Source organism: Myxine glutinosa, chromosome 6, assembly GCF_964187855.1.
Source record: "Myxine glutinosa chromosome 6, kmMyxGlut1.1, whole genome shotgun sequence".
Classification (NCBI taxonomy): domain Eukaryota; kingdom Metazoa; phylum Chordata; class Myxini; order Myxiniformes; family Myxinidae; genus Myxine; species Myxine glutinosa.
The window spans coordinates 140,608,878-140,623,363 of NC_136266.1; the positions used below are offsets into that span (position 1 = coordinate 140,608,878).

Below are 14,486 nucleotides of genomic sequence, written 5' to 3' on the forward strand. Positions count from 1 at the left end.
CTTCTTGATTAATTCGGTGAATTCCGTCTCAACTTCAGATATTTCCGGCCGTGAAAAACTATCCCCTACGGCGCGAGATTTCTAAAAAATAATTCTTCGTCAATTTTAGAATATTTGACTCTCTCTGAAACGCGGTAATAAGCTTTTTTTAAATATTTTTTCAAATGCTCGAATCTCATTGGTTTCAGTGTTTGGTGAAGATTTTTGTTGAAGACAACCAGGGCCCGGGGAACGAGGTTGGTCTTAAAGTATTTTAATTACAAATTACAGGTGCATAAGATTGTGAATCAAAAAAAGACGGGTGAAACAAACTCCTATTGAACTTTTTCGCAATTTTTTATGCATACTTCCGCATCCACAAGATGGCGGCCTCCATTGAGTGATTTGGTGCATCAAAGCTTGGAATTCTCAAAGGATCCAGCAAAATCTGGTTTTTCAACATAATACGTACGTGTTCATTCACAACACCGGCTTCGCCGGCTATAAAGAAATGGAAAGCAATGACTTTTTTGGTGGAGCATGGGGCTTCATGAAAAGCCCATCAGTACGTATGCATTGCATGCAACCCACATGTTTTTTACCTGAGCTCGCAGCATTTTGATAGTAAAACAGCAGAGGAAGAAACACAAGGGGGATGTCCGGCCTGCCTGCGATCCGTAACGATTTTGTTTTGTATACCGAGTCGAGGCTCATGTAAGAGCTAGTACAGTGAATGGATCAAGATGTAACAGACAAAAATGGCGCAAAACACGCATGCATGAGGTGGACAAAATGGATACAGAAGGAAACTCCAAGGAGGGAAAGCTGGTAAAAATTGGAAGGAGGGATTTGGTTGGGGTTGACCAAGGCAGCAACGATCATTGTTTAGGATTGGCGACTTTCTGAGATGGTGGAGCATAGCTGTCTTGAAGACCTGGAGAGAAGAATGAGATCAAAGAGGATGTTCAAGTTGATTACTCCGGTCAGAAAACATAGGAACAAATGAGTGGAAGTGAGCAGTGATAGTGGAATTTGACCAGCTTGTGATTTTGACCAGATGCTATTCTGACTATTTTGACTAATTTAACCAGATGTGAATTGGAAGTTTGACCAGCTTGTGATTCATTAAGGTCTGAAGAGAGGGAAGAGGCTGCAGCCTGCCCGTCTGAAGGATTTCTCTGCAGATGATGGACTCATCAGTAAATAGATAGAGGATTTTCCAGAGTCAGAGATCATCGATGAAAACTCTTTACCCTAGATTTCGTAACTCACACTCTGCTTTCAGTTCCTTTGCAACCATTAGACAAATACGAACACAAGTGGTAGTGCGCAGCAGCAATGAATGTGTTTGGGATTCAACAAAACACCAACAAATTCAATTGAGGGGCGTTTACTTGTGTATGCAAATATGATGGAAAATTTTACACCCTTTCCCCCTTGAATACCTCGGCCACACTCTCACTTACATCTCGTCCTTTATACTTCAAGGTTGCTAGAAAAGAGAAATTAACGTAATGCCATAAATAAATGACTTTTACACGAACAATATTACAAAGCATGATATAATGTATCATGGTGATTGAGGGTGATTAACACCTCCGCTGAATGGATGGGTCAAAAAGGCTTTAATTCCCTTGGACTCTGTTCAATTTATGGCGGTCTTATGCTCATGTGGAATCGAGGAGACACGAGAATCTTATTTCTTTTAAAACAAGCGGATTTATTCCTGAACAAGAAAACCAGAAGATGAATTAAATAAATAATTACAAAAGAACTACAGATCTATGGCGCCACACACCAGACTCCATTCTCTGATAATGGAGGAGGATGGGGTGCTGTACAGCAGCAAAAAGGTGGGAGGGGGTGATGAGGAGACGGGCAGGACGACGAACACGGACAAGGCGAAGGCAGGCACGCGAGGCCGATCTCCCAAAGCTGTCCTGAGAGACACCGAGGGCACGCTTCTTTCCCTCCTCAGAATGCAAAATCCAAACTCTCCTCAGGCAGAGCACGATACATTTCCTCCCTCTCTCAGGCTCGACCAGGGCACACACTTCAATTCTCTTCAGAATTAGCGCAATCCCAAGCACACCGTACCTGTGCAATACAGGCCCCTTCCCTCCACTCAATCCCATGCGACTTGAAATGTGCCATGGAGGGCAGGTAGCCTGTGAAATTGGAAAGGTAGATTCTAAATTGGGTATTTCGGCTCAGCTGACAACTGGAGCAGGTGACATCTAACGGGGACGTGGTCAATGAGTTGGGATTGTTAATTGGTTATGGTAATTTGTCAATAAAGGTAGGCCTACTTGTTTGTTTTGAAGCCATTGTCTCCGCGCTCCCAGGACTTTGGAGTGAGGAAACCGGAGAGGGACATCCACTGAACATAAAAGTGTACATTTTTGAATTTTGTTTGCAACTAAGGGGATCGTATGGTAAGGAGAATAGGTAAGTTAGCTATGGCTCACTTTCCACAGCCCCTCCTGGTTTATTTTGTTGAGGTTAATTAGATGTCAATCTGTAAGTAATAAGGCTGTAGCTGTTAATTGGTTATGGTAAATGTAAAGCTCATTGCTTATTCAGGTAAATGCTCATTCAGGTAAACACACACCCCAAGTAACTCACAGACCAAAAAGACCCAGATGAACCAAAAGACCCTGAAGATCATTAAAGACCCCAAAGACTCTTAAGACCTCAAAGACCCAAGCAACCCTTCAGACGCAAAATACCCCAAAGACCCCGAGGAACCAAAAGACGCTGAATATCCTTAAATACCCTGAAGACCCAAATTACCATAAACACCCTTACCCTTAAAGCCCCAGAGGACCAAAAATACCTTATAGACTGAGAGGAACCCAAAGACCATGATGACCCTTAAGACCTCAAAGACCCATAAGACGCTTTAGACACATTCGACCAGCTTGGACAGTTGACTCTTTGGAGCCCTAGACCATTTGGAACTTTTTAGATTACAAATAAACGATGACACCAATATTACAAATACATTATCACAAAAAAGTTTGTATTATGATTGGTATAAATCATGACAACACAGCAATTCAAGTTCAGTCAGCTCATTATCCTATGTTCAAAAAGCCAATGTAGCAACTTGTCGTGAGGCAAGCGTGGTGAGCCAATCCACGCTAGTGATTCGAAGAGTTTTTGACACAAAAGCTTGGTGTGCACGTTTTTGTTACAAATCGCTATTCTCGTGCAGAAATGTGTATGTTTCATAAAATGGTGTGTTTTGGGCTTCTTCACAGAAAAACAACACATATTACACAAACCTTATTAGTTATTAAAAAAAACTGCTTGTGTGCTTAGTAGAAGCATTTTGACAGAAAAGTTGGTTGTGCACGTTTTTGGTTGCAAGTCACTATTCCAGTGCGGAAACGTATTTACAGTTTCTCTTGCACCACCCACATTTCACGCACCACACCACACTCGCTAGTCACCCACCCTAAAACACCTCGAATATTTTTCCTCTCGACCCCTCCCTTTTACCATTTGGGTTTTGGAAGCAGGACTGCTTTAAGCTGGTGAGCAAGAGATCATGACCCTCGTTCTTTTTCTCCTCTTTCTGTTCCATATCCCTCCCCGTGGATGGTCTGATTGGGTAACCATGTTGTGTATAGCTGGCAGGTAAGGCATAGGATTAAATCTGCATCTCGTCCATTTTTCTTTACTGTATATATCGTGGCACTCTTCATTGCTTACGGCCTTTGTTCTTTCGTACTTTTTTTTTTTTTTTTTTTACTGTATTCCCCCTTTTTCATGATTGTTTGCTTGTGTATTAAAGTGCTCACATCTTTGCATCTTACATTGTTCTGTAAATAATAAATTCCCTCGTGTTGAACATCATTTTCAATCTGTCCGTTCGTCATTTCCCTATTGATCCAGCGCTATTTACACATTGGTTAGACTGGGAGGTTATAATTTCCCAATTGATTGGCTCATTCAGTCTGGAATGCATCATCGGTAAGCTCAGCAGCCCAAATTAAGATTCAGTTAAGACAAGATTGATGCATAGCCAAGGGCACGTCCTCCAATGGGAATGGCACAGGTAAACGGTGGTCAGATGGAGGATCTTGGGACCACGTGGTAGACCAATTGGCAGCAACCCGCCATGGTATGAGGTTGTTCATTATATCGGTGGCCTCAGACACGGTAAGTTTGAGGAGAACCGAGGATCCCCCTTGTAGTAGACCCAAAACCTGTGGCTGTAACAATACATGACACATTTTATATACACACACACACACACACATACACACACACACACACACACACACACACACACACACACACACACACACACACACACACACACAGAGGTGGATACTTTGAGGCCTGGTAGATCTTCGTTCCAAATGCTGAGGCCCACCCATGTGTGGGGATAGCAGGCAAAAACAACTTGCATGTATACACACACACACACACACACACACACACACACACACACAAAGGTAGATACATTGAGACCTTGGAGGGCTCTTTTCCACCTTCTGAAAACTGCATTTGGAGATAACAACCAACAACACACATACACTTTTCCTTTTAGCAATAGAGGCAAAAATCTAGTATCATTTCTCATGGTCCCTAGCCTGGCGTTGGCTTAGCGGTTAGGGTGCCGGCTTGGGATCCTAGGATCCTGGGTTCGAATCCTGGTCGATCGCTGAATTAACGCCAGGGGGGGTGACTCAGCCTGTCATCCTTCCGAGGTCGGCAAATTGAGTACCAGCTTGCTGGGATGAATGATCACAGTGTGTACCCCGATTCAGAATAGGCACACTGTATCCCTGCGCATTGTAAGAGCGTGACCAAGCGTTGGCGTCAGGAAGGGCATCCGGCCATAAAAACATTGCCTCAAACAGGGAACCATGATTGTCATGGGGCCCGCAAGGCTAACCCCCGCTCTAGCGGGGAAAATGGCCTTAAAACGATCATTCATTCATTTCTCATGGTCCCGGAACCAAACAAAATTCATAACAGCACTCACAGCTCCTGTAGCTCCCAACCAACATCATTCATAGTAAAAATCATTTTAACCTTACCCTGTACACATGTACAGGCCCACAGATATGTCCTCCCACTTTGTGTTCTGAAGCATCTAATCCAGATACACAGTCCATTCAGTGGTAGTGATCCATTAGGAGTTTGTGTAGCACATGCCCATCCACTCAGTCCTTTCTCTGGCTCGCATGGTCGGGAGTTTGCAGTACGAGCAGGTGCCTGTTCGGCGAGCTGAGAAATGTGTTCAAGTCATTTGTTGTGCAGAGGCACAGCCCTTTCTCTCTGGTACTTTTTGAAGTATTTTCAGTTTATTTTAGAAGCTTTGTGAGCCATTTTAGGTAATAAATCCTTATCTCACTTCCACAATATACGTTATGATGCCCTGAACAGCACCGTTTCTTGGGTCGTCTGCGCATACGCACCAAACATTCTGGGGTGGAATACATCATTTTGAAAGTCGCTTGTTGCTGAAAATTGTATTTAAAGCATTGAATTAATTTAAATAGGTTTGAGGAAGCCACTGAGAAAGCAAAGCTGTTGGCACAATGGGAGAGAAAATGTCTATACATAGTTTCCCCTCCCCGCATCTCAAGACCTTTCCAGTTTCTGACACTAATGGTGCTCACCATTGATACTGCAAATAACTCATAGCACCATAAGATTGGATCCGATTATGAACCATGCTATATACAGAGCATCAGCGCTGCCAAAGCAGTTTATATGGCGAGGGTTACAAACTCTTGGATGGGTCGTCACTCTGACACAGGAAGTAGCACCGTAGCATGTATATACCAAGGAGGGTCTGACGGAATCCCACTTTGTTGTATCTGTTAATGCAATACTATTAGTAACGCAAAAACGCTTTGTTTAGCTCGATGTGAAAGACAAACAAACCACACTGTGATTCATTCATATAATATATAATACAAAAGCAACCCTCACTGAGAATTTCCAATAAAATATAAAAGTACATTCACATATTGTCTCAAGGTGTATTATTTGGGCATCACATTATAAATCAAACGTGCATTTGTCAGGAGGTCAATAATTTAATATTCACCTTTCCAATTAATTAAATTAATCCGATCATTAGACGTGTACTCGGAAATTATGTTTCTGTACATATCTGCATCAACAACCAGGTAAAAAGCTGGCTTACTTTCCAAAACCTCAAAGGAGATCGCCTCTCATGGTGGCCTTCGCAGAACGCTTCAAACGATACAATTGGATTGAACTTGGGGAGGGAGTCACATGTCGCATCAACTGCACATTCCCAAGCTGTGTATTGCTTTTTGGGCAACTTTTATCAATCTGCAAGGTGAACACCCATGATAAGGATTCCATGTATAAACCTCTAAAGGAGGAAAAACACTCTTTACAAATATTTTGTACACATTCTTCGTGATTGTTCTTTGTTGCAAAGGTCTCATCACAACGTTGGTGGTGGAAGTGCAGCATGCTGGAAGAAAAGAGGACAGAGGTTAAGGAGAATGACATGGAAACGTGCTTTGCTTTTGGCACGATTTGTCAAGTTTACAAATCGGTTATTTGGAACAGAATACTTCCATCTGTTCCAAACGCATTGGAAATCCACTTACAAAATAAAGGGGATGTGCGAAAAATTCACAGCAAGTCTTTTAAATGGCATTGATACGAGCTGGGCAGGATTCAGGGTTCCATAATGTACGAATGATCTGAAGTATTGATTTTGCACATAGTACGGAGACATTAATTTTACTTTATAACAGTTTTCTGTATGAGATTATAACATTATTTTGTCTTGTCTGGAGTCTTTTGCAAACGTTTCCAGGCAGAAACTAAAAGATCAATATTCATGGGAGTTGCAGTCATTGTTGAATATTGCAATAACACATGGGACTGCTTCTTGACCATGTTCCAAATGGATTACAGAGGATGAAACTTTATGTTGAAGCCATGGATGCATGTGGCTCATTTGCAACCACGGAGAAAGATGCCACTGATTTAGTAGCAGCATGATCATTCTATGACCATCCAAATATATAATGACATCCCAATACAGGATGCAATTTGGGGATCTATGGATGTCGTGGAAGAATGCTCGAAAACTGTCCCAAATTCTTCACAAGTGACTTAGGTAGTGCATTGGTTCAGTGCGATGGTAACATTTGTGTACTCATAATTTGCTATGGAGATAATTGTTTTATTATACATGACTCTATAATGTTTGTCTATAATGTAAAAAAAAGACAAGAAAAAAAGAAGAAAAAACTAAAAATAAAATAGACAAATAAGGAAAAGGAAAAGGAAAATGCAACAAAAAAGAAAAAATAATAGAAAAATTAAAATGTCTATTCTCAAAGTTTATTAGAGTAAAAAGGTGGCTAGTTATAATATTGAAATTAGACTTTAAGCTGTATGAAAAGTTCATGATAAATTGGGGGGACTGTATATGGGGAGAAAGGGGAGAAAGGAACTGTATATGATCCAAAGCATACAAACTTATCTTATGCTTTGGATCATATACAGTTCCTTTCTTTCTTCACACTTTCACCTTTCGATCACTTTGGTGAAGGTTTATCTTTGTCTGATCTGTCCATTAAACTTTGTTCCAGAACTCTACTGGCTCACCTCTGTAAGGCAAATTCTAATCTGGAATTTATGTTTTTGGTGCTGATGATAAGTTTGCATCTTGCGGTGTAGCCTTTGTAATAATGCTGTCAAAGTCTTCGAATGGTAGATTTGATACTCTCATCACTGCACTCTGGACTCTGGAGGTTGTTGGTGATGTCACTGACAGTTGTTTCAGGGTTTTTCTTCACAGCTCTGATTATTTTTCCATCAACTGCAGTTGTTTTCCTTTACCGACCTGGCCGTTGTCTATTTCTAAGTACACAAGTGGTTTCTCTCTTTTTCAAGATATTCAAAATTGTTGTATTTGCTCTGCCCAATATTGTGCTCTGGTTCCAATTGAATTATTCTGTTCTTTCAGCTTCCAAATTGCTTGCTTTTCTTTTATAGACAGTTCTCTAGTCTTCATGTTGGTTTATGCCGACCGTCTCCAAAGGCAAAATCCCAAAGCAAAAGCAAAGGCTAAAACCAAGACTAGACATTCACAGCTCTTTCATGTGTGAATGATCAATGCAACAAGAAACACCTGTCAGTCATTTGCTCCAACACTTATGCTTACCTAAAATGGGGGGACTGAACATAAAAAGTGCTATTGTTCTACAATTGTTTTACAATAGTAAAAAAAAAAAAAAAAAAAAAAAAAGGCATAGAAATACCAAGAAATAAAAGCTGACCTTCTGTACTCTTGCCTTATTCATCTTTTGATCTCAAATCCAAATTTCTTGAGTATTTAGCAATAATACCAAATTTGACTTCAATGTTCCAATACTTATGGAGAACACTGTATATCTGATCTACGATCCGATATGAGTGAATAATTAAATCTATGAAGTCATCAGTCACGTGGTATGACGGCCATATTGAATTGAAAATAAAAACGTTAAAAAAAAACTTCTCCAGAAAAGATTATCAGAAGAAGAAGACCACTCCTTTTGCATCTTCAGATACATATGGCTGCCGAAGCAGTTTCCTTGGCTATTGGGCACAATCCTGGACTGGTTGCCACTCCGACACAGGATACAGCTTAACAGATTGATGCGAAACTTCATACACATGACCGACTAGCCATGGAGAATATAGTTTGAATTTTTTTCATATTTGTCTTCAATGATGCAATTTAGCATTAGTGTGCACAAAAGTGGTCGTTAAATAGCCTAATTAATCAATCAATAAAGCTAAGGATAATGGCAGTGCAAGTGTCATGATAGGGTGCATGGGCCATAATAGTAGCGTGTTGAGTTAACAATTGTATTTTTGTTCATAATAAGTGCACAATGCGAGACTATGTGCTCTACTGAGTTTCGTTCTAGTTGTTTAGGTGTCATCTTCATTCTGCGCATGACCTTGGTAAGCGGTTGAACTTGCATTAAATAAATCTCCAGTGGCAACTGCATGGCCTTGTCTCTCAGCTATTCATTGTGATCTAATCAGCCAGAAGCTCATTTGGACCACCAATAATACAGCACACAATTCCTTACCTCGAGGAAAACCAAATATAAACCACGCGGAGACCCAGCTCGTAACAGTGTTTCATAAAATGCCACTTTTGAGAGTTGATCTTTATCACATTGTTAATAATATTTCCAACAATGATCAGTTTAATTAAAAACTTACGTGGAATTGCAACTTGGTGACGGCTTTTCCGAAGGTTTCTGGAAGCATGCCGAATGAAGCTTTTCCAGAATAATGTTGCGTGACTAATACAGCTTAAGCATGCAATTCTCTGAAGGCGAGCGAGCGGTCAACATTCAGCGCAGATGAGATTCGTAAAAAAAAGAAATGCAATAAAAACTTGACTTGCGGAATCCTTGATTTGTAGTTCAGCCACATGCAAACTCACCGCTTGAGCAGCCTGGAGACCTCTCGAAATGAAATCCCTTTTCCATGTTCTGGAGGTTCAGCCAGAGGTTTACGCAATTTGTTCACAGACTGGTGAGCTTATGCTGTACATGAATCCATTGTGAATTTGGATTGTTTCAATCTGCTAAGTGGAAACGCTGCTTATGATAAAGGCCAAATATAAATGCCCGTTGACAACAGGTAAGAACATGGAAGAGTGCACCTTACACACACCTTGTGGTTTATTTCTAGCAGCCATGAACCTGTACATTCCATACAATGGTGCCATTTCATAGCAGCAATGGAGATCAGGTCCTGATCTGCCATTACTATGAATTACCCCTTTCTCCTTGGCTATGAATGGATTGGAGGAAGTGGAGCATGCAAGAAGTTATGAACCAACTTTTGCACCATTTTGTCTCGTACAAGAGTTGGGAGACGATGGTTACAATATAATGGCTCAAAAGCAGATGGTGTTGGGGTTGTGAAGTTTGCTCTTCTTTTTTTGTTTTGTTCCACACATGCAAACTGCACCTGTTGGATTTTCACATCTATGCATGCATCGTATGCTCCATTCTCATTTCACATGCATCCCAGGCATGATCTCCCATTTTGGCAGCCAATAGTGTACGCGTATGCAAGTGGCTGCTTAACAGACTTAACAGTGGGTTGACTTACTAGAGCTACATCACTTCTGCTTGAAGAGATGAAAAATCATGAATGTGCTGGAAGTCATTCAACAGGAGGGAGAAAAATGCTGATTATATCTTTGTAATTATGCTGGTATAATGAATGCAACATAGATTGTTTCATAACACATATATGCCAATGGATTTCCAGAAACAAAAACAAAAATTTCACCCTTAAATTTTAACTCCGATGTAGGGCAAACAAAAGTTCAGTGTAATCTTGAAAGTTAACAATTATTTTATTTTTCTGCTTCTATGTCAAACTGAGAACTTTTCAAAGGGCTGTTCGTGTTGAGATGTGTTCGTGCGAGAGATCAATTTGGAACTGCAGTGGCAGAAAAAATAGTTATCGACTTTGCTTCATGTTTTCCTTGAAGAACCACTTTGTCTCAGCTGGGATGTCCATCTTCGTGGTCATTTCTGGAAACTGACAAAGCCTGCGGCTCGTAGGAGGATGGACTAGATGCCTGGAATGGACTACATGAGAAGAGACCATTCAAGCGTCATCAGTTGACGCTTTCAAGATGGATGTGAATAGAGTTTGGTTAAACATTGGTAGGACCACATAGGGCTTCCTGTCCTATAAATTGGACCTGAATTGAAGTGACTCCTCACATAGACTGTATTGAAAAGGGAAACAGTAATAGTTCAACTATCATTTGTGTCCACGACTATGTCTCAACCTAGTTTATAATTTGTATCCCATCAGACACCTCCGAGTTTACTTGAGCCAGAAATTGGAAAACAACCAACAAGACAGAGTATTTAACATTTCAGAGCAAACCCAGGGTGTATATAGATAACAGTAGATCTGAGAACTAGTGCACACTCACTTACAGCACTGTTACAATAGCCTATCATGTTAATTTGTGAATGTGCGATGCTAATAAATTCCCACATCCGTATATAACCTGAAAAAGATGTCGGAAATGGTAATGTCATATTAGCAATGGTTATACCTGTCTAATCATTATTAATTTGTATGTGAACGAGTCGGAAACCTGTGACACAGGCAACCATTTATAAGAAGTCGAGATAATAAAAGATGGCCTTTGACAACAACTTGCAGATACACAGACAGACACAGGGTGAAGAGTTTGGATTCCAACCCGGTCACTCAACTGGACATGCTTCTGCTGCTCTGTTAGCAATGGTTGGAGGCCCTAAATATCAAACAAAAGGTTAGTATAGTTTCCCTGGACATATATTGGGCATTCAACAGTCCGGCATCCTGCTTTTCTTGCCAAGATGTCTGCCTGTGGCATCGAAGGCTACCTTCATTCTTGTGTTTCACACTTACTCCACTCATACAATGAATATGTGGCCATAAATTGAACCCTCTCCTGCTGGAGGCTAGAATTCCCAAAGGCAGTGTTTTTAGCCATCTTGTTCCTCCTCTATATTAATGAGGTCTCCAATGCTCTGGAAAACCCTCTCTCCCTTTTTGCAGATGAATCCACATTGTGTAGCACAGCACCCCCATCCCTCTGATAGGCAGACAGCAGCTGCGTCTCTTTCTGTTCATCTAGAAAGGATTAGACTCTGGTCTAGTAAATGGAACATGTCCTTCAATCCTCAAAACCTCATTCTCACCCTATAATTTTGAAATGATCATCAATTGAACCAACCCCATCTATTTCCTTGGTCGTCCACGGTAAGAGGTTCAGCCTCTTGAATTTCTCGGCCTCACAATCGACCTTTCCTGGACCAACCATATAGCAAAGCTGGCCTCAAAAATTAGCTTCAGACTGGGCATCTTCCAAAAGTACATTCCGGCAAGTCCTCGGTCTCTAACCAAAGTCTTTCCTTGGAAAACCAGAGCTACTCAGTCTCCAAAACCTTTGTCTATAGCTCAGTGGAGTACTGTTATCCACTATGGGCTGGTGCTCCAGCATCACATCTATCTCTCCTGGATTCTGTAGAATTTAAAACTCACCATTATTGGAATCTCCTGTGATGAGGCTGAAGTCTGTGAGCTCTCTGTTTTCTACTCTCCGTTCTCCCAAATTACTCCCAGTGCTCTCTCAATCATCCGACTTTCCCAGCAACTCCAGGATGCATCTGTTCTTCCAGTAAACACCTCCTGGTTATACTTCCAAAATCCAGGCTGACTGCACATCTCAGCGCCTTTATTCCTCACTTCTCCAGTCCTGGGAATGGCCTTCCAGAGGTTGTTCTGTCTCACTCTTCCCTCCAGAGTTTCAAGCAGGCAGTGCACCGTTACCTCATGCCATCCCTCATCTTGACCAATACATTCTCTTCATTATCCCCATTAACCCTCCCTAACCCAACCCTTTTATTGTGCCCAACTGTTCCCCATTACCCCCAAAACAAAACAAAAAAGAAGAGTACACATGTTATAAAGCAGCATATTAATAATCTCTAACTTGGACATTTTGCACCCTGAAGGTTGTTTTTGTTTGTCCACAAAGTCAAGGCACGTAGAAGAGCTGGAACATAGAATGGATCAGGAAGTAACAGGGCAAAAGGAACAGCAGAAAGAGAAAAAGGAAACACCAACAGTAGGGCCGAGGGACAAAATAGATATAACTTGGACAAATAAGGGTGCGAATAAGAATGAGTGGTAGGGAAGAATGCAGTACAGTGGGTGGATAAGATGGATACATACACAAACTCTCAGGAAGGAAAAATTGGAAAATTGAGGTGGGGTGCGATGCAAAATTTAACGGGGGAAGAAATGATTATGGTTTTGGATGGGGAACGATCTGAGATGGTGGTGAACAGCTGTCCTGAATCGATTTGGGATGAAATTAGAGATTAAAATGTTATGTTTAAATTGGATAACTTTGCCAAACCCATAGGTATTGATTGCAGCATACATCAGGTCACGGTATGGGTAAACAAAGTCGGGAATGGGCGCAGATAACTTTATATCTATCCGATAACTGAAATCTATCTATCCGGGTTCTTTCCGACATCTGTTCATTTCACATTTCTCTTTATTCATTCTAATTCTTGCTTTTTCTTTCATCCCTTTTACTCTTTATTTATCTTTCTTTATATATCTGTCTAGAGAAAAGTGAATTCTTGCAAAAAAATTCTGTAAAGTTCAGCTGTGCTTGGATGGGTTTGAGGGTAGAGGAGTTGCAGCTGAAACCCGAATCCCATCCAAGTTCCTTTGCTCTATACTTATTCGGGTTCCTTCTGATGACTCTAAACTAGTACTTGGTCTTCCGTTTGATTCGATATAATCCACATTAAAGATAAAAAACAACTTGTGCTTAAATTAGACAACTTTGTTGAACTGTGTGCTTAAGGCCACTTGGGGACATACTATGGTAAATCATTCGGGGAGCGCAATATGAAAGTTGGTTTGCTTGTGAAGACACACACACACACACACACACACACACACACACACACACACACACACACACACACACACACACACACACACACACACACACACACACACACACACACACACACACACACACACACACACACATACACACACACACACACACACACACACACACACACACACACACACTTCATTAGGGGAAATCGAAGCACAAAGCTAATGAGGATTATCCAAAGAATAAGAAACAAATACAAAATTTTAAATAAACACCTATAGGTAATTGTTTGCTTAGAGCAAACTCAAAATAGAAATGATAGCATAGAGGGGTCAACATATGGTTGAACCCGAAAATAATTGATACAAAAGGTTTTTCAATGGATTCTGGTACCATTGGGCATGCTAAATAACATACTAAAAATCTAGTAACATCTGACTTCCGGAAAGGGGTCATTTTCAAGATGGCGTCCAAGATGGCCGCCAGGAGCTTAAAATGGCCATATCTCAATTATTATTCAACCTAGAAAGGTGGTTTTGGTGTCTAACCTTAGGTTTTAGGGCCCAAGGAATCCAATTGAATCAATAAAATTACCATCAGTTAATTATTTATTGACAAGTCCAAGATGGCATCCCAAGGTGACATCCTGATCCACTAAAATGGCTCTGTCGAATCGTAGTCAACCTAGAGAGATATTTTCAGTGTGTATACCTAGGTTTAAGGCACCCAGGAAATCATCAAAATTACTTAAATAAGCACAAAGTAATCAGGTAATCCAGTAAGCCAAGTTTACCAGCCCATTAGGCATTTGTTGTCTTATACAGTTAGTCGCTATTCATCGTCATCCTCCGACTCACCAGCTAATGAACCAAGTGTGTGTTTCAGATTGGAGATAAGAGTGTAATGTGTCTACACCACTGCCACCTGCGACTCCAGTCCACAGTATTCAGTGATCATTACAGACAAAGGTTTGTACAAAGCTTGAGAGGTTATGGCAAGGGACAGACTATTTTATATTGGGGAGAGGGGGGGGGGG

At 41.0% G+C, this 14,486-nt stretch overlaps 1 protein-coding gene across 1 annotated transcript in view; it reads right to left on the reverse strand.

The window, feature by feature from the left end:
* Positions 1–5,896: 5,896 nt before the first annotated feature.
* Positions 5,897–14,486, reverse strand: part of LOC137430368 (anoctamin-7) — a 75,069-nt gene continuing 66,479 nt past the window's right edge. Inside the window, exon 23 of the mRNA XM_068121191.2 lies at positions 5,897–6,451. Coding sequence (XP_067977292.2) covers positions 6,422–6,451 — 30 coding nt within the window. The 3' untranslated portion in view covers positions 5,897–6,421. The remainder of the gene's footprint in view (positions 6,452–14,486) is intronic.